At 37.5% G+C, this 25,243-nt stretch overlaps 1 protein-coding gene and 1 non-coding gene across 2 annotated transcripts; both read left to right on the top strand.

Annotated features, from left to right (window-relative positions):
* Window positions 1-958: 958 nt before the first annotated feature.
* On the top strand, window positions 959-25,243 carry LOC104217828 (structural maintenance of chromosomes protein 1). The gene is made up of 18 exons (XM_009768159.2): window positions 959-1,648; window positions 2,867-3,103; window positions 7,990-8,223; window positions 11,728-11,966; window positions 12,892-13,158; window positions 13,311-13,581; window positions 15,294-15,418; window positions 15,543-15,652; window positions 15,779-15,886; window positions 15,953-16,092; window positions 19,796-19,885; window positions 19,961-20,169; window positions 21,856-22,025; window positions 22,733-22,842; window positions 22,996-23,375; window positions 24,045-24,296; window positions 24,627-24,854; window positions 24,951-25,243. Exons 1-18 carry the CDS (start codon window positions 1,211-1,213, stop codon window positions 24,997-24,999), a joined length of 3,657 nt encoding a protein of 1,218 aa, XP_009766461.1. The 5' UTR covers window positions 959-1,210; the 3' UTR covers window positions 25,000-25,243.
* Window positions 14,460-14,564, top strand: LOC138878831 (U6 spliceosomal RNA). Its single transcript, XR_011402605.1, has one exon. It is a non-coding gene; the product is annotated as a U6 spliceosomal RNA (small nuclear RNA).

The raw sequence follows: 25,243 nt of genomic DNA, 5'->3' as shown, positions 1-25,243 counted from the left end.
TGAGCATCATTTTTACCAAAATACCCTGAATTACCGAAGCTCTCTCTTAGCCACTTCTATAATAGTAGTAATGTAATGGATATATTTATTTGTACAAAGAATATAAAATTCACATTCTTGTAACAAACGAGTGTCACCGATACTCAAAGGTAAGCTTTATAAAGCGGTAGTTAGACTGACCATGATGTACAGGGCTGAGTGTTGGTCTGAAACTCACATATCTAGAAGATGAAAGTAGCTGAAATGAGGATGTTGAGGTGGATGTGCGGGCACACTAGGATGGACAAGATTAGGAATGATGATATTCGGGAGAAGGTGCGCGTGACTCCCATGATGACAAGATGCAGGAAGCGTGGCTCAGATGGTTCGGGCATATACAGAGGAGAAACCAAGATGCTCCGGTAAGAAGGTGTGAGCGGCTAGTTGTGGAGGGCATGAGAAGAGGTAGAGGACGGCCTAAGAAGTATTAGGGAGAGGTGATCAGGCAGGACATAGCGAGGCTTCAGATTTTCGAGGACATAACACTTGATAGGAAGATGTGAAGGTCGAGTATTAGGGTTGTAGGTTAGGAGGTAGTTGGGTCTTGCATTAGTTTGTTCCGTTGCTAGAGTAATCTTGTAGGGTTTTGTCTAGGTAACGGGTGGCAATGCCGTGTCTTTCTATTTTTTTTTAGTGCTGGACCTATTTACTAGTTATCGTTTTTGTTTTGCAGCTTTCTTCTGGATTTTATGTTATTCCTGTTTTTCTTATATTTTCTTATGATTTCTGTGATAATATTAATACTGTTTCCTTTTGTCTTTTATTCTTCTTGAGCCGAGGGTCTTTCGGAAAAAGCTTCTCTATCCCTTCGGATAGGGGTAAGGTCTACGTATATATTACCCCAGACCCCACCGGTAAGATTTTAGCGGGGTGTTGTTGTTGTAGTACTCAACTACCACGTAGGCTCCACTTCCAGCTCAGTTTCAATACACATTTTCAAATTTCCTCTTCATTTTCTTCTTGTACCATAGCTGGTAAGTATAATCGCTTAAGCAATAGGGTACTTACAATAAGCTAGTATGATTTCATACGCTAGATTATATAGAAACCCGAATCTTCCCTCCCTAAGATATTTCCCGGCAACATTTTAAACCCTAATTTTCTAGTTGTATAACATTATTCTCCCCGCAGAGACCTAGGGTTTTTCACCGGAGCAATTTCTACTATAATAATGCCATCCCAACCGTCGCCGGGGAAAATCCACCGGCTAGAACTAGAAAACTTCAAATCCTACAAAGGCTTTCAAACAATCGGTCCATTTTACGACTTCACAGCAATTATAGGCCCAAATGGAGCCGGAAAATCCAACCTAATGGACGCTATCAGTTTCGTCCTCGGCGTTCGCACTGGTCAGCTCCGTGGTGCACAGTTGAAGGACCTTATTTATGCCTTCGATGACCGTGAAAAAGAGCAGAGAGGTCGAAGAGCTTTCGTGAGGCTAGTTTATCAGCTTGCTACTGGTACTGAAATTCAGTTTACTCGAACTATTACTGGTGCTGGTGGTAGTGAGTATCGGATTGATGGTAAAGTTGTCAACTGGGACGAGTATAATGCCAAATTGAAGTCCCTTGATATTCTCGTCAAAGCACGGAATTTTCTCGTCTTTCAGGTTCCCCTTGCATTTTCGTTTCATTTTTCTTGTGCGGGTTATTTATATTACATGTAATTAGTGTTAAAAGTCAAATTTATTACCTATTGGAATGGAACGAGCACAATTAGAGCGGAATATTCATATAGATGACGCCAAGTAGTTTAAGGCATAGTAGTTGAAATGGTTTTATGAATTAATGCTGCAGATATGATATTGAAATATCAGCAAGTAGCCGTTTGTATGGTTTATGAAAAGTTCTGTCAGTCCTGCTTGCAGTTTAGAACAAACTGGGGAAAGAGAAAGATAAGAAATATTATTCCCGCCGTCCAATTTTATATGATGGTATTTGAGTGGGCACATAATTTAAGAAAGAAAGACTTTGAAATTTGTGGTCTAAACAAACAATATGTATTTGTGTGGCTATAAATCATCTCATTAAGAGTAAAATAGTAAGTTTAAAGTTGAATTGTTTATAAATATAGGAAGATGTCATTCTTTTTGGGACAAACTAAAAGGAAAGAGTGTCATATACAATGGGACCGAATGAGTGGTTAATAGTGCAATTGCACCCAAGGGTGTGAGTTAGTTGTCAATTAAGTGATTGAAAACCGTGGATGAGCATAGTTATCCACTACCCGTGGTTGTGGGAGGTTGTGGGAGGTAGTTATTCAGTAGAATATTCAGGTGCCCGCAAGCTGGCGGGGGCGGGCACCACTGTTATTAACAATTGAAATATTACGGGAATTTTGTGTATATTTTATGGACTGGAATTCAATATGACCCTGATGGGGTTACTTCTTTGTGTTCTGTGTTTCTTAAGGGGTGTTGAATATTTAATTGTGTGTTGCTTACGTCCTCTTTGGGGTTTGGATGCTTTTTTAGTAAATTAATTTCCGTAATAAAAGGAATTTTTCAGAAACCATCCATTTCCGAGTATAAACTGCAATGGTTATCGAGAGGATACTCAGAATGACATGGATTAGCACATAGAAGAACAAGCAACATTATACCTCTAAAGTATTTATATAATTTAAGAAGCATGTTTTATGGCTCGTCTAAGTTTCCCAGCAACTATTTTTAGGCTTACTAGTTGCTAAAGGAATATTATTTTGAAAATAAAAGATTAGGATCTTTCAATTTAAAATGCTTATTTTTTTCTGGATTTAGTTAAAGAAAAAGTCAGTTTCTACCTTGTATGTAAATAGACGTCTCTTCTCATGATGACTTTTGATGCAGGGCGATGTCGAGTCAGTTGCCTCTAAAAATCCAAGAGAACTTACTAATCTTCTTGAGCAAATATCTGGATCTGAAGAGTTTAAGAGACGGTATGAAGAATTGGAAGAAGAAAAGGCAAGAGCTGAGGAGAAGAAGGCATTGGCTTACCAGAAAAAGAAGACTGTAAATATGGAGCGGAAGCAGAAAAAGGAACAGAAAGAGGAAGCTGAGAAGCATCTTCGGTTACAAGAACAACTGGTATCAGTTTTAATATATATGTTTTGGCTGCAGCATCTTTTGTTTTTATCCAACTGTAAGACTACGCTTCTGGTTTTCTTGATAGATTCCTATATGCTTTTAAGTCATGCCCCTGATGATTTTGCTTTTCCTGAATATTTGTTCTTCAATAATGCTTTTTCATATGTTTTTGGTTGGTTCATGAATTGTCTTTGAATTTACCCTTTTTCCTATGAGATTAAGCATAGCCTCTTTTTCTCAAAACTAGTTAGTCTATTATTTTTCTGCATAAAAGTTGGGGTAATATTTAAAATGAGAACTCGATATGTCTTTTTCCCCTATGAGCTGCCATTATACATACTTCCGTTGGTATAATTTTCCTGTTATAATAAGGTGAGAGTTTTATCTTCTTACACATCCTTGTCTGTTTTACTTTCTATTAGTAAAAGGGAAATCGGGCCTCAAAATTTTGAATTTTTGGGGATATACATACATGCGTAAATACATATATGTATTTGTGTGTGTGTGTATATACGTATGTATACACGTGTGTATATGTATATGATAAATTAGGGAGGTACCATATCTGGTGGAATAGTCAAGGTGCGCAAAGCTGGTTCGGACCCCACTATCATTAAAAAATGAAAAAAGGCCAAATATACCCCTCTACTTCCAAATATTGTTTAAACCTACCCTCCGTTTCACTATCTCGTTGTCTGAGCCCCTAGTGTTATAGGATATACTATGGATCAAATTTGCTCTTATTTTTGACGGAGGGGCACATGGCAGCGTAAAAGATCCACCCCCAATTTAATCTACCTGGATCCATACTAACCCGTCCGGAACCCGACCAACCCCCAACAAGAGAACTATTCATCTAGAAATGAATCTAAGCTGGCACTTGTGCTATAAGCCCTTCTAATTGTTCTGGTTCTTGGCATGAGTTGCGCACAAGATTGAGACCTATGTAAATTCAAGAATTGGGGACCAAAAGGAGCAGTGATTTAGTTCAATCTTCCGATGCAATATTGAATCAATGTTTTTGATAAAGTGGTAAGCTCCAATATAGTAATCCAAAGCTAATCTTAGCAGCAAAGTTCTGTGAACCCAAAACTTTCGAACCAAGCACCAGCAACATTTTCTACTATGAAGTTAAGCTTGAATCCACTTAATACAATGATACCCAGCTGAATTTCTTTAACAAACATTCAGTGCTTTGAAAATTTTAGGTCCAACATTCAGTAACCAACAGACCCGAAAATCCTCAAACCCAAAAATTCTCAACAATGTCCTTCGTGGTTCTTCATGAACCATCTTTGAAAATTCAGACAGATCCATCCTAAAACTCCTCCAAACTTCCTCAAATATGATATTTGAGCTCCGTAGAATATACCCAATATTTTAGAATACCCAATCCAAACAAAACAACTATTTCGAAAACCCGAAATTCAAGTTCGAAGCTCCAACTTCTTTAATGGAGTTTTTGTTTTTCAAACCTGCCACCTTCAAGCAATGGGTAACCACGATTTTGGAGCATAAAGATTTTTTTTCATTTTGAAACTTCTTCTTTCTTCAATTAGTAATTTTCGAGCTTCGTTACACACCCAAGCTCAGATTTCACGAACACCATGTTTTAATTTCAAACCTAAACCAGTCACAACAGTAAACTGAAGCAACTGGATGCGGTGGTGCCAGAATGGGACGAGCGGCAGCGGCGTTCACTTCAAAAGGGCGGCGAAAACAAGGGAAAGGAGAAGAGTCCATAAGGGGTGGGTTTCTTAATAAGGATTTGGGTCAGGTTACGGGCGGGTTAGTATGAATCTGGGTAGATTAAATTGAGGATGTCTTATAGTAAGGAGCTGCCACGTGGCCCTCCTTAAAAAATAAGGTTAAATCTGATCCATAGTATAACGATAGGGGATCAGACAGCCAGATAATGAAACAAAGGGTAAATTTAAACAATATTTAAAAGTAGAGGGTATATTTGGCCTTGTTTCGTTAAAAAAAAGAATGCATATGATAAATTAGGAATATTTTTATGAAAAGTATTTATAGGGACGTATTCTGTCTTCCCTTTTCCAGTAGCTATTCAGGAGAAAATGTACTTGTTTGATAGAAGTTGGTGGACAAAGTTTAATTGATGTTTTGGTGTTTCTGATTTCCTTCCACATTACCAAGTTCTCAAGATTTATCTAATTTGCCGATCCTTAAATCACTGTTCCACATAGGTATTCCATGCCTTGCACTTCTTTTGATTATTCAAACATGTCATTTTATTGAAAGAACCAAGTTGGTGCCAAAAGTTGCATTGCTTCCAGTACTTGCCTTGAGCTTCTAAAAAGTCTATCCAGCTATCTACACAGAAAAGTGTACTATTATCTTAACACCAACACCACCAACAACAACAACCCAATATAATCCCACTAGTGGGGTCTGGGGAGAGTAATAGGTATGCAGACCTTACCCCTACCCCGAGGGGCAAAGAGGCTGTTTCCAGGAGACCCTCGGCTCAAGAAAGCGACAAGAGACGATATATTAGTACTATCCATAGATTCATAATAAAATAACATAAAACAAAATAAAATAACATACCATAACATAAAATAAAAATAACAACAGTATAAAAAATATAGGAAGTACGAAAAAATGGAAGATATAATAATATTCAGCAGATAAAGCCCTACATCACTAATTGACCAGTAGCATCCTAAGACTAACTCCTAACTGGTTAGTCTCACTTTAGTGCGCTGTAGAAATACTCACACCTTCCCCCTAGCCTACAACCTTAATGCTCGACCTCCACAATTCCCTGTCAAGGGCCATGTCCTCAGTAATCCTAAGTCGCGTCATATCCTGCCTGATCACCTCTCCCCAATATTTCTTAGGTCTACCTCTAACTCTCCTCGTGCCGACCACAGCCAGTCGTTCACACCTCCTCACCGGTGCCTCAGTGCTCCTCCTCTGAATGTGCCCAAACCATCTGAGTCTTGCTTCCCGCATCTTGTCCTCCATGGGGCCACACCCACCTTCTCTCGAATATCTTCATTCCTAATCTTATCCATCCTTGTATGCCCGCACATCCACCTCAACCTCCTCATCTCTGCTACTTTCATCTTCTGGATGTGTGAGTTCTTAACCGACCAACACTCGGTTCCATACAACATGGCAGGCCTAACCACTGCTTTATAAAACTTACCTTTTAGTAACGTTGGCACTTTCTTGTCGCACAGGACTCCCGATGCTAACCTCCACTTCATCCACCCCACCCCTATACGGTGTGTGACATCCTCGTCGATCTCCCCGATCCCCTGAATAACTGACCCAAGGTACTTGAAACTATTCCTCTTAGGGATGACTCGAGAGTCAAGCCTCACTTCCACTCCCGCTTCCGTCGGTTCAGCCCCAAATTTGCACTCGAGGTATTCCGTCTTCGTCCTGCTCAACCTGAAGCCTTTAGACTCAAAGGCCTGTCTCCAAACCTCTAGCCTCTCGTTGACACCGCCTCGTGTCTCATCGATTAGAACTATGTCATCAGCAAATAGCATGCACCATGGCACATCTCCTTGAATATGATGAGTTAGTGCATCCATCACCAGGGCAAATAGGAAAGGGCTGAACGCAGACCCTTGGTGTAACCCCGTAACAACCGGAAAATGCTCGGAGTCGCCTCCTACTGTCCTAACCTGAGTCTTAGCTCCATCATACATGTCTTTAATCACCCTAATGTAGGCTGCCGAGACCCCTTTAACCTCTAAGCAGCTACATAAGACCTCCCTAGGAACCCTGTCGTACGCTTTCTCTAGATCAATAAACACCACGTGGAGATCCTTCTTCTTATCCCTGTATTGTTCCACCATCCTCCTCATAAGGTGGATAGCTTCTGTGGTAGATCGCCCCGGCATGAACCCAAACTGGTTGTCTGAAATAGACACCATCTTTCGCACTCTCATTTCTTCCACTCTCTCCCAGACTTTCATGGTATGACTCAGTAATTTGATACCCCTGTAGCAACTACAGCTTTGGATATCGCCTTTGTTTTTATACAACGGAACCATTGTACTCCACCTCCACTCTTCAGGCATCCTATTAGTTTTGAATATAACATTAAACAACCCAGTAAGCCATTCCAAGCCTGCTCTACCCAAACACCTTCAAAGTTCAACCGGAATTTCGTCTGGCCCGGTCGCTCTGCCCCTTCTCATCTTATGCATTGCCTCCATGACCTCATCGACCTCAATGTCCCTACAATAACTTAATTCATGGGGACTGTCGGCATTCCTCAATTCACCTAGTACAATATCTTGATCCCCTTCTTCATTTAGAAGTTTATGAAAGTAGTTCTGCCATCTCCTCTTAATCTGGTCATCCCCCATCAAAACTTTGCCGTCATCATCTCTTATGCACCTCACTTGGTCCAGATCCCGAGCCGTCCTCTCTCTCACCTTAGCGATTCGGAATAACTTCTTCTCCCCGCCTTTGTTCCCTAGTTCCAAAAATAACTTCTTAACACCAAAAATACATAAAAAACACAAGGGAGCTCTTGATCTTCCATGTCTTGTACCTTTTCAGTTAGCATGCTGCTACCTGTACTGATAAAAGGCAATCTACTCTGTATGTTAACCTGCAGAGCTGTATTTGCTGATGTCTCTGATTTCCTTCTTTTGTTTTATGCACCACATGTAGTAAATGATCTGTGTATTTACCTTCTTACTTTTCTGGTCAGCTTGCTACCCGGTGATCGGAATGCCATCATCTATCTTGCTACTTATGCCCCCCCCCCCACACACACACACAAAAAAAAAAAAAGCAAAGTTAAAAAAAAATGATCTACTTTGCGCTATCTGTTATTCTGTGCTGGCTTTTCCAAACGGTAAGTCACAGTCCTGCTTCTGTTGTCTTTATTGCAGAAATCTTTGAAGCAAGAATACTTTCTATGGCAATTATTTAACATAGAAAAGGATGTCACAAAGGCCAATGAGGAACTTGACGCTGAAGAAGCAGTTGTCAAAGAAATTGTGGAGAAGCTGGGGGAATATGAAAGTGCATCTAGCAGCCAGAAGAAAGAACTAAGTGGATATATGAAAGAGATTGCAATGTACGAAAGGAAGATTACTGATAGAAAGAACAAACTTGACAAGAATGTAATTTCTTCAACCTTATTAATCTTGCTTTTATAATTGTTATTATGCCTGATGTTAATGCCTTGTCATGTGTGCCTGGGAGTTGAAGCTTCAAGTTACATTTCAAGTTTTTGTGCATGATACCCTGCATAACTTAATGTCACATGGACCAGATTTACTGCTATTAAATCTTCGAAATTATGATATTCATCACTTGTGTTTTGGGGGTAGAGTTATTGAAAAAGGGAAAGGATGCAAGCTGATCACCAATCTTGGACTGGGTTTTGAAGTATAGGTTCCCATATAGCACTCATTTTCAAATTTGACCATGGGATGGACTCTGTAGGATTTTGGCGGGGGGGGGGGGGGGTTCACTTCACCTCTAATCTTCCAAGAATATAATCTTGATGCCATCACACACCTTAGAGCTGGTAATTCTTCAAGAGATGTTCTATCTTGTTTTACCCACATTTAGATAGCCAAGATAGCCAAAACTGGAGAGTGCAAAATAAGCCACAGCCTATTGGGCTTTAATTGCTAAGCGAGATTAAATTATGAGTTTTAGTGAAGAAAGGAACTAATGAAGAAAAAAAAATGTAATGCAAGGAAAAATAGCTATTAACACAAACAAGACTATATGGACCAAAGAATTGGAATAACTATAATTAAACAAAATATGAAGTAAAAATCATATCAATCAAGTTTATAACCCTTTACATTTTTGACTTAGATGATAGGATGTAGCTTTATGTTCTTTTGAGCTAGTCTGTTTATGCTAAATTTTTCTGTTTCTTATACCTAATCATTAAAGATTCAGTCATAACGTTTTTTAGCAGTTAATGTAGATCATTATACTGACTATTTATTGTCTAATACTATCTTCTTAAAGATAGAGCCAAGGCCAAAGCTCACAACTTGGATTTAACTGAGCTTAAGGGCTCAAGGGTGCCTAAAATGAGCCTTTAACAACATTTCCCACATCATGTATTTCCCTTTCTTTGACTCAGTCTATGCATGCACTGACTTCATAAAGTATTACCATATTGTGTTAAGATTAATGAATTGCCTAAACTCCAAATAGATTAACCGATACACAGACTCTAGATTCTAGGGTTGATGCTTATTTGTTGCATAATTTAGTGCTAACATGAAGGATGATGACAAATCCAATTAATTTTCTAGTTATCAGAATGTATAAACTTAAAGGATAATGAGAACAGTGGAAACCGTCTATGTTGGTGATGGCTAAAATGATTGTATATTTGTATGTCAATTTGGTGTTTCCATTGATTTCCAGGTGAACTGTGGTCCTGTATCCATTATGGAGCATCATAAGCAGTTTGTATGTGGTATTCTTGTGAGAAATAAGGACATGAGAGAAAATATTATTAGAATCTGTCAAGATAGCTCATATGCCGAGTCCTTTTTATATGTTTTCCTGATGTAGGACGCTAATATTAGGTATAATATTATCCACCTTAAGTGTGTATGTAAAATATATAACACTCCCTTTCAAGCCGGTGCATACAAGTCGGTTGTACCGAGCTTGTTACAAATGTAACTTATTCGAGGATCACTAAGGAGCTTGGTGAAAACATCTGCAAGTTGATTGGTTTTACAAATTCAACCGACTCTCGATATGTTTAGTCCTCTCATGAAAAACCCATTTTGATGCAATATGAAGAGCAACTTGACTATCACATACGAGTTCCATCCAAGCCAGTTCAGAAGTTGCCACAAATATTGTTTGATATTTTGCTTCTGCACTAAATTGAGCAACCGTGTGTTGTTTCATGCTCTTTCAAGACATCAAATTCCCTCCAACCAGGTCAAATTATCTAGATGTGAAACATCTATTAGAAGGTAGTCTTTCCCAATCTGCGTTTGTGTATTAACAATCTGCTTATGACCTCAATCCTCAAAGAATAATCCTTTCCCTAAGGTTGTTTTAATATATTGAAAATAAGGTCAACCACATCCCAATGACTGTCACATAGAGAGCCCGTAAATTGACTTACATTATTCACCAGAGAGGCAATGCCAGGTCGAGTTACTATGCAGTAATTCAACTTAACAACCAATCTACTATACCTTGCAGGATCAGTAAGGGGCTCCCTTGATTTTACAAAAGCTTAGCATTTGGAGTATGAATGGGTCTACAACCTGTCATTCTTGACTCCTCAAGAATGTATAAAGTCTACTTCCATTGTGAGATGACGATACCTTTTGAATTGAATGACCTTAATGCTAAAAAAACTACTTCAATTTGCCCAGATTTTTAGTCCAGAAGTGTTGAAAAAAGGGGCGCTTCAATTTAATGATACCATCCTGGTCATTATCACTGTAACTATATCATCAACATAGACCACCAAGTAAATGAACAAATATGGAGCAGAATGTCGTTAGAAAATAAAATGACGAGTTTCACTAAAAGTTATGCCAAACTCTAGAATAATCATGCTGAACTGACCAAACCATGCTCAAGGAAACTGTTTCAGATCACATGATCAGTGCAACCAACATACAAGACCACTAGTATCTCCCTGAGCAACAAAACCAAGTGTTATATTCTTCATCCTCAAGATTTTCTTGGAGATAATTATTCTTAATGTCTAAAGAGGCAATGGTGAATATTTGCCATGGATTGATAAGTATTTGCCTAAATATTTTTGTTTTCCTTATAAACAAAGGAGGCCAATGGCGAACATTTGCCATGGATTGAAAAATATAGCGTATGCAATATTAGCCACAAAAAGAGAAAGTATAACTGTAATCAAGTCCAAATAATTGAGTATATCTGGCAACAAGATGCACCTTTAGTCGAACAATTTTACCATCTGGACCAATTTTGACTGCATAAATGCTCTGAGAATCTATAATATATATACGTGGAGGTAGAGTGACACGCTCCAAGGTACCACCAACATGCAGAACAATTATCTCCTCAATGATATCTTGTTGCCATCCCGAATGAGAGATGGCTTCCTTTTTATATCCACACTGTACAATGTACGTAATCATGTTTTCTGGATGTACAACACTAACACCAAGTATAACTATATACAAGTTAACTATGTACATTAACTATCTAACAATTCTATTCAGTTGCATCACTAACATTAACAGATGTTGCTCTAGATAAGCATTTAGAAGATTATACGGGTTTCAACATTTTGAAGGAGTTCTATTCATTGGCTTCCTGAGTGACTTGTTTTGGTCTCACAACTACATCGCTTTATCAAACATGTATGCTTATGTATTTGATTATTATTCTATTTTAGTTTTGTGTGGCTACTATAAAGCTTGAAAAAAGGACAGTGTGATGTACCCTACTGAGTGAGCTCGTTAGAAGTAGCCAAGGTATCTGATCTTTTCTCTATGATAGAAAGAAATGGATCCAAATTATCATTTAGTAGATGTACACTTGTTTCACAATTACTCTGTCTTCCCTATCATTGTGAACTATACATATTTCTAGGTAGTTGATGATATGGTTACCTAATGGTTTATGTTTTCCGTCCATAGCAACCTGAAGTTGTAAAGTTGAAGGAAGAGATGAATCGGATTGCTTCAAAAATAAAAAATACGACTAAAGACCTTGATAAGAAGAGAGAAGAAAAAAGAAGGCATGCGGATGAGGTGAAGAAACTTCAGAGTGACTTGAGGGACATTACTAAGCAGCTTGATGAAGTGCGTCAGAAAAGTCAAGAAGCAGGCGGAAAACTTCAGTTAGCTGACAGTCAGTTAGAGACATATCACCAAATGTAAGTCCTTTGATCATTGAAAAATTCTTATTTACGTGTACAAGTGCGAGTAACTGTAGTTGTTCAAAGTTGATCTGGTGCTTTTTTCTGGTTTTGAAAAAAATCTTTGGGTAAAATAGTTTGAGCATCTAGGCAGGAATTATCTTTCCAGTTCTCTTATTATCATCCTTTATTTTCCCACTCTATTTCTTATTATAGTTGGAAATTACAGCATCCCACGTTCTGTCAAATATGGAAAAAATCTGCTCTTGTAGTTGTCTGAAGTTGGTCACACCTACAACACTCTACCATGTTTGTATCACCTTTATTTTAAATATTCTTGGATTGTGCATCACCTTTATTTTGAATGACTAACTAAAGTTAACAAATGTAGTAACTGAAACTCAGATGACAAGTAGATGATGGTTGCTTTTGTATCAGTTGAATACAATTTCTCCAAGAACCACTTTTACATGCATATGCTCTTTATGGCCTTTGTGAGCATGTTTGCACCCAAAGTTCCAGTCCGTTGCATCTCTATTCCTCGGTGCCTATTGAGGGTTGGACAAGATATTATAACATGTATGCAGAGGTCATTTCCTATTTGCTTTGGTTGTTTATTAGATGGGCTATCATGGGTTCAGTTTTTTTTTTGCTTTCTCTGTCTGTCTCTCTCTCCCCGTTTCTCTTTCCCTCTCCCTGTTTCTCTTTCCCTCTCTTTGTGGCTGCCCTGGTAGAGGATAAGAGGAGGATGGCATCAAATGCTATGCTTTATCAATTATTATTTCATTAGAAACACAAATGTTTTTTTCCTTTACACATGCTTGCTATGTTGCTATCATTGTTGATCTTTTAGTTTGTCGTTTCTGAATAGATTTGTACATCCATAAAATGAGTAAAGGACAATGGTTTCATTTGATGAAGCGATATGAATTTGATTTTACAGTAAAGAGGAGGCTGGCATGAAAACTGCGAAATTAAGGGATGAGAAGGAGGTTTTAGATAGGCAGCAGCGTGCTGACATTGATGCTGAGAAGAATTTGGAAGAAAATCTTCAGCAATTGGAAAATCGGAAGCATGAGCTGGAGTCTCAGGAGAAACAGATGCAAACTAGGCTGAAGAAAATTCTTGATGCAGTTAAGAAGCATGATGAAGAACTGAAACGGGTGAATGAAGAACAGCGTGAGATGAAAAATAATCTTAGACGGTCCAAGTTAGTCAGATGGAGATTTAACATATACTGCTGAATGACATGATTTCTTCTTAATTTATATGCTTGTACACGTTACATATGCAAGTGCATATAATGGCCATTTGCATTTACTTATATTTATGTACATAATGTGGAATCTCTTCTTTCCACAGAGACAAATATGACAATTTGAGGAAGCGAATGGATGAAGTAGAAGATCAACTTCGTGAACTGAAGGCTGAGAGACATGAAACTGAGAGGGATGCCAAATTTTCTCAAGCAGTTGAAACTCTGAAGCGTTTATTTCCTGGTGTTCATGGTCGGATGACTGATCTCTGCAGGCCAACACAAAAGAAGTATAACCTTGCTGTAACTGTTGCAATGGGCAGATTTATGGATGCAGTAGTAGTTGAGAACGAACAAACAGGAAAAGAATGCATCAAGGTTCGTATAATAACTCTATCTAGCATGGCAGCGACGTGTCTAATGCATAGTAGCTCAGAGTGCTAAGTCTGTTTTCTTTTTCCACAATTTAATATGGATCTTGCTTGTGTTCCCCCCTATGTGTTTGTTTTTTAGAATATGCGGATTTCCTAGTTTGGCTCTGTCAACTTGGATGATGGATTGGTTATATTGAATCTGCTGTTTTGGGTATTGTTGACCTATAAATTAAGACTTTCGGAGATGTAGAAATGCTAATAGTATAGATGGTTAAATTTTTGATTATGAATAAACTCTATAGAAGGGGATCCAATGTCTATCAGGCCTTTTTCACGATTCTCTACTTAATTGTTTTCTTCTTTTCAGTAATTGGTTGAAACATATAGACGTTTCCCATAGTTGTTCCTGGTCTTTTGGAGGGGAATAGGTCTTTTCTTTTCTTTTGGTTGATAACTAGAAACTTTCACCAATAGCACCCAGGCGTAAGATATTCCCTATCGTGAATGTCACTCAGGCATAGTCATCTGTCAAGTTGGAAATGACATCCTAGCTTGTTCCAGTGACTCAGTTTTGCAATTTCAAAGTAGCTTCTATCTTCATTCATTGTATGATGTGTGATTACAGGATTGTCGAGAACGTGGTCATCAATAGGTGCTGATTAGTTTGCAGTTTCTGTTTTGAAGAATTTTTTGAAATAATAACTTAATGCAGGGACCACTAGTATCGTGCATAAGCTATAGTTGAAATTTTATGTGTTACTGCAAAAACTATTTTGATCAGAAATCGTTATTGTTAGGGTTTTGAGCTTGAGTTTGTGATAGTACTAGATTTCTTGTTTTATTCGACTGTGTCTATAGGTTTAAATTTAGGCTACAATTTACTTGGAAATAGGGCTAATTGTGTCATCAAGGGAACAGTACAGAGGAGATTAGCATAACCCATGCTAAAGGATGATAAACACAAATCAAGAAATGGTTGTTATCAAGAGAGAATGTGGGTTTAACAGGTCTTGTTTTCTTGATTTTATTAATGGGATCTTGATGTGATGTGACATTATTTCCTGCCTCAGCCTTTGGAATGCTTGTGCAGTTTTGAATACGTTTTTGAGAAATCCATAATTCATCAAAGAAAGTTGTGTGATCTGATGGAAACATATTGCTACATTGTGGTTCTGCATCAAAATAAGGACAGAGGTGCAATAGTTATGTGTGCTTCTTTAGTGTCCTCTGGATGAAATGGTTCATAAGTTGGTTTGAATCCTGAGATGCTTCCGTGTGCTAGGGAATTCTATTAGTGCTTGCATGATGGGTTGCCATGCATTTGGTCCAAGGTGAGAAACAAGTTTATGCATTTGCTGGAATGCTGATCTGCAGTTCTCCTCTCAATCCTCTGCATCTCTTGTCGATGGACTTGTCTCTATTTTCAATACTTTCCTCTTCTCTTCATAGGGACTGCCATGTATATGGTTTCTTTTATTAGAGAAAAAGGTTAGAATTTTTTTTTCCGTAGTAGAGTCGTGTAATTCTCTGCAATGTTATTTTATGAGGTAGAAAGGCTAAGTTTGCTATGTAATGCTCAGTGATCATGCTTTTTCACTTCCAAGTAGATGAAGCTTCACTGACTCTTGTTTTAATTTAGTTTGGATAACTTCTAATTTTGCAAAATAACAAATTGGTCATTGCAATAACTATTCTCTGCGGGCTTCATTTGTGTAGTATTTGAAAGAACAAAGGCTTCCTCCTCAGACATTTATACCTCTTCAGTCAGTCCGTGTAAAGCCAATAATAGAGAGGCTGCGTACCTTGGGTGGAACTGCAAAGCTCGCTTTTGATGTCATACAGTATCCTGTCTTGCCATGCTAATCAATGTATCTAATATTTTGATTATCTATGACTCTTCACCTATGAACAACTAATTGCAAAACCCTAGCAGATGCTATTAGTTTTGTTCTTAACAGTAAACAGATTTGATCCCTCATTGGAGAAAGCTATTTTGTTTGCTGTTGGTAATACCCTTGTCTGTGATGACCTAACTGAAGCTAAGCATCTTAGCTGGAGCGGGGAAAGATTTAAAGGTAAGTTCTACGCTGTTAACAAACACAAAAGGCACTTCCCTCGTTTCCATCTACTGGTTACTTTGGATTAAAGTAGAAAAGGTATGCTCTTCTTGTACTTACAAAGAATGTATGAGTTTCTTGTAGTTGTGACTGTTGATGGGATTCTGTTGACAAAGTCTGGTACAATGACTGGTGGTACTAGTGGTGGCATGGAAGCGCGTTCGCATAAATGGGATGATAAAAAAATTGAAGGTTTGTGGAATTCATTATCTATGTTACTTTGGTTGGTTGCATGGTTCTGAACTTTTCGTTTTGTAGGGCTTAAGAAGAAAAAGGAAGGTCTTGAATCGGAATTTGAGAAGCTTGGATCGATAAGGGAGATGCAGCTAAAGGAGTCTGAAGCATCCGGAAAAATCAGTGGACTTGAGAAAAAGATTCACTATGCGGAAATCGAGAAGGTCATTGCTTATCTATTCATACAAATTTGTGAACAGAATCTCCATCCTTTTAGTTCTTAAAGAAACTTAAGGCAACCGCAATTTAATTGGATCAATCTTCCAATTAAGACACTTGGATCTTCTTATCTGACAACCTAAAAATAAAGCTCATCTCTAAATGCTAGGATTTTAAGAGAATTCCTGAAAGTTACTGGTGATGTCATGTCGATATTTTTGGGGGTGAATCGAAGGTGATTTCATACCTTAACATATATACTCCCTCCGTTTCAATTTATATAAACCTATTTCCTTTTTAGTCCGCACCAAAAAGAATGACCCTTTCTATATTTGGAAACAATTTGCCTTTATGCAATGATTTATAGCCACACAAAATATATATGCCTTATTTTATACCATAAGTTCAAAAATCTTCTTTTTTTTCTTAAGCCCTGAGCCCAGTCAAATAGGTTCACGTAAATTGAAATGGAGGGAGTTTAAAAACTTGAGATTTGTTTTTTAAAAATATATTTTTGATTGCTAATGTATTATGTCATTAAGTTGGTAAATCAGATGTTCCAAGAACCGAAGGGATTTAGTTGACTGCAGATAATTTTGGAAAAATTGGTTTATTTAATTGTTCAGAGTTGAAGGACAAATTGTTCTTTGGCTCATTACCTAGTTTGCTAGTGTCTTACTCTCTTTTTGCATTGCTTTGATTCACGTATCCTTTAGTTTAATGACCGAGGAAAACCTTCACTTCAGGTGAAATAAGAAATTTAATCATTTTGATATAGAGTCAACTTCTGTTTGATGTGGAGTCCACTGCATAATTTAAGTCCTAGATTTTCCTACCTTTCACTCCTTTCTCTTGGAACCAACTTCTGTACTGTAGGGGGTGGGACAAAATGTTGAGAGTGAGCTAGAGATTACCGGAGGAGGCAAAAACCTCAGTAGCTCCTAGGATTGTAAGTTTTCCATCCATGATTCCCAGGGTTTTTCCATAATGTGTTTTGTCTCTGACTCTCTGTTGTGCTGTGATTTTAACCTTGACTTCCAAGGTGTGCACCCATTTCATTGACCACTAGGCCTAGGGGTGTGCATAGTGTGGTAAATACTGAATTACCATACCGAAATTTTTGACTTTGGCATTATGGTATTTTGTTTCAATTTTTTTGGTATTTATTACTCCCTCCGTTCCAATTTATGTGAACCTGTTTGACTGGATATGGAGTTCAAGAAAAAATGAAGACTTTTGGAATTTGTGGTCCTAAACAAGTCAAAAAGGTGCCCCGAGTATTTGTGTGGTTATAAAAGCTTCTCATTAAGGGTAGAATTGTAAGTTTAAGCTAAATTGTTTCCAAATTTAGAAATGGGTCATTCTTTTTGGAACGGACCAAAAAGGAAATAGGTTCACATAAACTGGAACAGAGGGAGTATAACATACTGAAATACTGAACCCCTTACCAAAATGTTTAATTAGATATACAATCCATTATATTATATTATTATATAGCTAGTATTAATTTAACCAGTTCAAATATAAACTACTAAAAGGCCCAAAATCCTAAAATCCATTGGGCTCAAAGCTTCTTGTCATTACTATTATGTATAAACTAAATACTTAATTACATGTAGTCATATACAATACCGATTACTCAAACTTGAGTGTCATTTCTGGCCACGTCTAGATAATTTTAGTTCATTTCAAGCATGAGAGCCCACCACTATCGAAGTCATAATTCTCCACTGTATGTAAGTCGAGTCGAATAAACCGTAGTTACTGACTTACCGTACCGCACAAACCGAAACTGAAGTTAAAAAATACCGAACTTACGAACTAATTCGCTATGGTTATGGTAGAACATTTTTGAAAACCAAAAACCAAAATTACGGAACCGAAGTTTTAAAAGCCATACCATACCATACTAGGCCTAGGCCACACCCTTGGGTGCTACTTTGCCTCGTACGTAATGGTTTTATTCTTTTGTGTAGTTACCAAATTCTCCTATTTTGCTGGAAGGTGAATATAGTCCTACTTTCTTCCATTCAACTTCTTCAAATACTCTTTGTATACTTAATCAGAAAATTAAAATGAATATAAATAAAACTAAGAAAGATTAAAATAAATAATTAGAAATAAAGCTTGAAGGGACAACAAAAACCTTTTCATCTATTTTCTAATTTTATTTATATCTTTTCGTTTTTATTCTCCATCATTGTTACGTAGGGATATAGTTTAAAGTAGCGGAGTGACGTGAGAGAATTGAATAGTGCATTTAATAAGGTAGTCTTTTATGATAATTAAAAGAATTTTACCGAGCCATCTGCTCTACCCCCGGTGGGCAGGATTATCTTAGCACCCTGTGCTTGTGGGTTGGACTCGCCAGGTGAATTAATCGAGATACGTGTAAGTTGGCCTCTACACCATTATAAAGAAAGGTATTGTGATGAAGAACAATAAGAAATAGGTGCAGATTATGAGAGGATAGGAGCTCAGTCCTAATAAATGCAATAAAGCTGAGAAAGTCTAACAGATTGTCTGTGTCATATACATTTATAGCAATTTACCTCAGAAGAGAAAAGATACAAGCATATACATGAAGCTTTTTGACACGTTCTGCTCCTCGAAAATCAGAAGAAAGATTGTATAGGCAAACTTTGACTGAAATACCCCATTTCTCGGATGCTTCCACTTTAAGGAATCAAAGACTCCTTAGTTTCCTCCCTTTCTTGTCCGTTTAATATCTAGGTCATCCTTTGAACCTCCGAATTTTCACAATTTGTTTTGAAAGTTAATGGCCATAGTTTTGTGATATATAGAAGTCTAGGCTATAGTTTCATCAATTCAATGCAAGAGCTAAATTTATTTGGGAATAGGGCTGTAAGTGGATGGGTTGTGCTAAATTTTGCTGGGTCAGAAGGGTTGAATCAACAAAGCACAAATGATTTGGGTCATAATCCCTCGAAAGTTTGCTTGTGTCAAGATGAGCTGGTCAATTTGGGCTAAATAATGGGGTCATAGCCCAAAGTCCAAACTACCCAACTCAAACCAACTTTTATCTTTGTGTTTGTTTTCTTATAATTTGTTTAAGTTTCAAATAAAACTAATACTCCCTCTATCCCAATTTACGAGGCACTTTTCGCTTCTCTAGATTTAAACTATGTGAACTTTGACCAACATTGAAATGTAATTATTCATCATACTGACATGAGAAGATTTGCAATTTATAGTACTTTTCGCATAATTTTTGAATATCTAACTTTTAATTTTAAAATATTGAGTTGATCAAATTGACTCTAAAGAAGTGAAAAGTGCCATATATATGGGACGGAGGGAGTAAAACTTTTTCTCTTTATTTGTGATAGGTTATTTTGAAAGTCTTTTTATGGGTCAAAAAGCTTCGTTGATTAAATAATATTCGCCTTTGATAACATTGGCCCCTACTGGTAATCCTAGATAAGCTGTGGAGAAAGAGCCCACACTGCACCCTAGAAGATTAGCAGGAGTTTGACTATTCTCAACTCCATTTACAGGGAAAACAGCCTCGTTGATTAAGTAATATTCAGCCCTGTTATTGCTTCAAAGAACCAAAACGACCCTTAAGAAGATCAGTTGCATCTCATTAGCTTCATAGAAATTAATCATTTTATCTACTTGCCTTGTTGGGTTTTTCTCTTTCTCTATATATGCATCTTGTAATACTGTTTGAGTTGTTGCTTGCAGAAAAGTATTGAAGACAAGCTTCTAAATTTGGAGCGTGAAAAGGGTGCTATTGCTAATGAGATTGGACAAATCCAGCCTGAACTTGAGGAGGTATTACGCTTCTTGTGTTTATGATCTGATTCTGGTGTTCATTTATAACTTGGTGCACAATTTGGGTTTCTGCAGTTGAAAAGAAACATTGATACGAGGGCACGCGAGATCTTATTACGAGAGAAAAGGATCAATGACATTGTTGACAGAATATATAAGAAATTTAGCGAATCTGTTGGGGTGAAGAACATACGGGAGTATGAAGAAAACCAGCTCAAAGCTGTTCAACAAATGGCTGAAGAAAGACTTAACTTGCATAACCAACAGTCAAAGCTAAAATCTCAGTACGTGTGCCTGCTGATTTAAGCATTCATTGTGCCATCATAAAAGCTAAAATAAGTTGATGATGTACTGAAACTGTTAGCTATCTGAGACTCAGATAATCTAGTCTTTCATTTTTTTGAGAATGGTAAATCAATTTTCATATTTCTGTACGCCCTCCTTGACAAAATGAATTTCCAACATTATTTCTTGGATCATCACAAAGTATTTTCCACCTTTTCTTGAATTTGAAAATTATGCTGCTTATTGTGCTTGCCTCTATCAATGTCGTTTAACATCCAGAATGTCACATCTTCCTTAATTTCAAAGTTCAAAATTTGCACTGGCTTTTTTCTTCTTCTTCTCTATTTAGAAAGTAAGTTGTGGTTCTCTCCTATTTCCACATTTTGCATTAAGAATACAGATTTGAACTTCCATATTACTTTAGGAAGTGCTACGAGTAAAACCAGGATGTCTAGATTCTGGCGAAGAAAATTATTAGCCATCTTTTTACAGTAAGTGTTTTGGGAGCCATTGGTTGACTAGCAATTACATCCTATCTTTCTTCTTCAACATGGTCTGCTGAATGTTAGCTGGACAAACAGATCTGGTAATCTTAATTTCCATTTGGAATGGTGATCTAGATAACAGTGGACATGATTTCAAGTCCAGACAAGTGGACATGATTTGAAGTCCAGACATCTCGCTCTCGCTGTTGATGATTTTGTTGTTTTATATCTTTTAATTGGTAATTAATACCCTTAAGCATTTCTAAAGGGTGTGGTTCCTTGATGCTTGTAGCATTTTCTGTTGTGCTTAAGCTTAACATAATGCTTGTAGCAATGGAATCTCAAGTTGTGTGCAATTCTCTTATTCCTCGAGACACTTTCACTTGGAGTATTATGCTTAGAGCTGCATTCTGAGCAAAGTTTTGGGATCTGATGAGTAGTCGTGGGTCTTTGTGAAAAGAAACCGTTAAGCTAGATTGTCAAAGTCTAGAAAAGATCAACAAGAACTGATAACCTAGAATTCATTGTGATTTTTGTTGGATATGCAGTCTGTTCCTTTGTAGGCAGTAGGATGAGATGGTAGGCGTCAATGTATAGAGGAATACGATCATATATCAATGTTATGCAGGGGGGTGGCATTAAAAATGATATCCACTGAAAAGGTCTCCTTTTTGCATAGAGGGACTTAGATGGCAATCTAAAGTCTAAATAACCCTTTTCCTGTTTAACGAATGGTGTTTGCTGCTTTCCTGTTTTATTTCTGAGCCTCGCCTCACTGAGGTGCTGCGATTTTAAGAGATCGAGGATAAGAAGTATGAGTTGTCCTTGCATCTCTCGAGTTGCCAACTCCGAAACACATAGAAATGTTTTTTCTTTGTTGTTTAGAAGTTAGAAGTTAATAATTAGAGTTTGTTTAGATTTTGAAAGTTATATACTCTTTATTTCAATGACTTAACTAACTTCTTCTGTGCTAGAGATGTTTACATAATTCTGCTACTCTAACCTTATATTACCTTCTTCTAATACACTGGTTTTGCCATCACATGCAGAGTTATTTTCTAGACTCTTTTGATTTAAAAAATTTTCAAGTTTGATTTCTGCTGTGTCAATTCAACTGACCTTTTTCTTGTAAAACATTATGTTCTCTAGTTTTTGCATAGTTTGAGTCCCTAGCACTCCCTGACTTTCATTATGTGACAGGTTGGAATATGAGCAGAAGCGGGATATGAATTCACGTATTGTGAAACTGGAATCAACTCTTGGTAACTTTAGGAAGCAATTGGAAGAGATTGAGGGCAAGCAGGTGGCGCAGAAGTCAGCCATGGAGAAAGCAACTGAAGAGATTGAGGGTTACAATGAAGAAGTGTCCGGTAAGTTTTTTCAGTATTATTTTTGAGTTTAAGTTGTGCCAACTTTTCAGGTTGGTCGGACCAGATGTCAGCTTTCATTTCATGAATAGAAATTCAATGTAAAAAATGTCTTCCCTACTCAGAGAGCTAGATCAGGGATAACATGCATTCTTGACTTGGAGAATTGTTCGTGTTAATGAGATGTTAATTTTTTATATGGATAAGTGTAGGCTTTTGGTGATAGGAAGTTAGCAATAACATAAGTGAGATGTTAATTTTCTGATTCAGTGTAACATTATTTTTATACAGGACTAATTAAGTAATTTTTAAACCATTTTTCAAATTGAATAGTGAATCATTTTTGAGTTACTGAATATGGGGTGTTAGCATGCTGTCTCTAACAAAAGCTATTAGTTTACAGTGTCAAACATTTTCCAGGATGTTGTACCGCTTTCAGTCCTTCACCTTCTGGTACAGCTTTGGATAAGGCCTTTGGGGGCCTTTGTTTTTTTTTTTTCCTTTTTTATTTGGGGGGTGGGGGTGCATTTCCTGGCAGAGAGGTTCCCTCTTCATTTATCGTCTCTCTCCCTTCATTTCTTTGCCGTATTTTGTTCTGTTTAGTGCTTTTTCTAGTAATATCATTCAACTGAAAGCACTCCACTTGTTTTGTTTTCTCGGACTATAGAATCAATTGAAAAAGACAAGAAATCTTCTCTTCTTTTCTACAGATTTGAGGTCTAAAGCTGAAGTGTGCGAAAAGCATCTGCAGGATTGGCAGAAAAAGATTTCTGCTGAGACAACAAGCATCAGCAAACATAACCGTCAAATTAGGTCAAAGGTTTGTTGCTTAATGATGATTTTTTCAAATAGTTCTTTATCAAAGGAGCATGGGGAAATCCTGAGCCGCCATTCACAACTTGATTTTATAGAAATAGAGATAGTATTAGTAAAGAATTGGAGGATATGATTTGCTTTCCGTCTTATTTTGCAGGAGGCACAGATTGAGCAGCTGAATTCAAGAAAACAAGAGATACTGGACACATGTGAATTGGAGCAGATACCCCTTCCCACTATCTCTGATCCAATGGATACTGGAGAGTCGATGCCGGGCCCTGTTTTTGATTTCAGTAATCTGAGTAAAACTTATCAGCAGAAAAGGAAACCGGCTGAACGGGAGAAGCTTGAGGTGGAATTTACACAAAAAATGGCTGCGTTGACGTCAGAGATTGAAAGGACAGCTCCAAATCTGAAGGCCCTTGATCAATATAAAGATCTATTGAAAAAGGAAGAAGATGTCACGAAGGAGTTTGAAGTGGCCAAAAATGAAGAAAAGAAAGTAGCTGATGAGTATAATAGAGTGAAAGAGGCCAGGTATCTAACTATTATCATGATACTTTTAGGTGAAGCAGGTAATAATCAAGTTCTAAGTGGTCAACTTGGTCAGACGATGACAGGATAGCGTTATGTTAAACTGGAAAACGGTACCCTTGAAAGTTGTTTTTAATCTGTGGAGGCTTATTTATCATTGTTCGCCTTTGATTGAATGCAAGCTTTATAACGGAGAAAAGTGTTAACGAGATGTTTCAGGATTTCTGTTTTATTGTACCCCTTGTCCACTCAACAGATCTCTATTTATTAGCTCAATAATGGCATGAATGCAGCTACTTTGAATGGTCATTTAAGGGAACTGTGGAAACAGGCATGCGTGAGGCAGTAAAGAAAACCTCAAAGAAGGATATGATGACCCCTTTATTGTTTATAAACATTTTGAAACTCTTGAAACATGTTCTTGATTGCACCTTTCTGGTTATATTCTTGATCATTATGATAGGCACATTATATATTGTGCTGCTGTTCGAGGTTCCCTTTTCGTTTTCCCTTATTCAGCTCTTGGCTTATGCATTGCTTTAATGAGATGTAGGATAATTCCGTTATATGCTCACCCTGCTAGGATAATTAGCAGAAGTATCTGTTAGCCTTCTTTGTACAGCGTTATAATTTCTTGATCTGAACTCTGAAGTCTGCATATTCTGCCTGCAGGTATGAATTGTTTATGAAAGCTTTCAATCATATATCTGGCAATATTGACAAGATATACAAGCAACTGACAAAGAGCAACACTCATCCCCTTGGTGGGACAGCCTATCTCAACTTGGATAATGAAGATGAGCCATTTTTACATGGCATTAAGTTTACTGCTATGCCCCCAACGAAGCGTTTTCGGGATATGGAGCAGCTCTCAGGCGGAGAGAAAACTGTTGCAGCACTTGCCTTGCTTTTCGCAATCCACAGGTAACTTTGTGCCTAATTAGTGATTCATTGTAGTAATGGAAATTAGGATTACTTTTATATATAAAAATTTCTGACTTTTGTGCTGCACTATCTTATCAAATATTCTGCTGTTTGGGGGGTTGGCTATTTCTGTTAATGGAGTATGTACACGTAACCAACCATATTACTTCTATTTTATGTGCATAAATATGTCATCGTGAGCACATTGTATAATGCTGTCAAAAGATGCAGTCTGTATTCAGTGAATTTTATTGCATTCATTCTATTTCCTTATGAGAGTCTTGGCTTTGCCAAGACCATGTTTTCATTGCTATTACCGTGTAATTTCAGTTTTAGGCCTTCTCCATTCTTTATATTGGATGAAGTTGATGCTGCATTGGATAATTTGAATGTTGCCAAAGTTGCTGGATTTATCCGATCAAAGTCATGTGGAGGAGCTAGGCTTAATCAGGATCCCGAGGAAGGATGTGGCTTCCAAAGCATTGTCATCTCTCTCAAAGACAGCTTTTATGACAAAGCCGAAGCTTTGGTTGGTGTTTACAGGGATTCGGACTTGGGGTGAGCTTTTGCGTACTATCTCTCTTATCTCCTACCCGTCTCCCTTTCAACCTTCTTGGATTTTGATGTGGCATGCTTTCTTTTTTATTCTTTCAGTTGCTCGAGGACATTGACATTTGATTTGACCAAGTATCGGGAATCATGAAAGGCCAATTAGCTGCTGTTTGAGATTTACTCACCGTATGATTTCTTTCCAGATTGTATATAGGTGCTATTTGTCGTTGTAAAGCATTTAGGAATAATCGTACGGACATCTGGGAAAATTGGTTCACTACTAGTTTCCTCGGTCTTTTTGAAATTGATTCAGTTTAGTGCTTTAGTATGAGTTAGTTCGTCATGTTAAAGTACTGATGTTGGTGTTAGTGATGTGTGGCTTATTTCGGTTTTCA

Source organism: Nicotiana sylvestris, chromosome 9 (genome assembly GCF_000393655.2).
Source record: "Nicotiana sylvestris chromosome 9, ASM39365v2, whole genome shotgun sequence".
NCBI lineage: Eukaryota > Viridiplantae > Streptophyta > Magnoliopsida > Solanales > Solanaceae > Nicotiana > Nicotiana sylvestris.
This window is presented reverse-complemented; position numbering and strand designations above follow the sequence as displayed.

Bases quoted from the DNA above. Each gene is read 5' to 3' on its own strand.
- LOC104217828 (XM_009768159.2), top strand. From the start codon at position 1,211: ATGCCATCCCAACCGTCGCCGGGGAAAATCCACCGGCTAGAACTAGAA. The intron at 13,159-13,310 runs GTTAGTCAGATG...TTCTTTCCACAG, and splicing joins AATAATCTTAGACGGTCCAA to AGACAAATATGACAATTTGA. The intron at 22,843-22,995 runs GTTTGTTGCTTA...CTTATTTTGCAG, and splicing joins ACCGTCAAATTAGGTCAAAG to GAGGCACAGATTGAGCAGCT.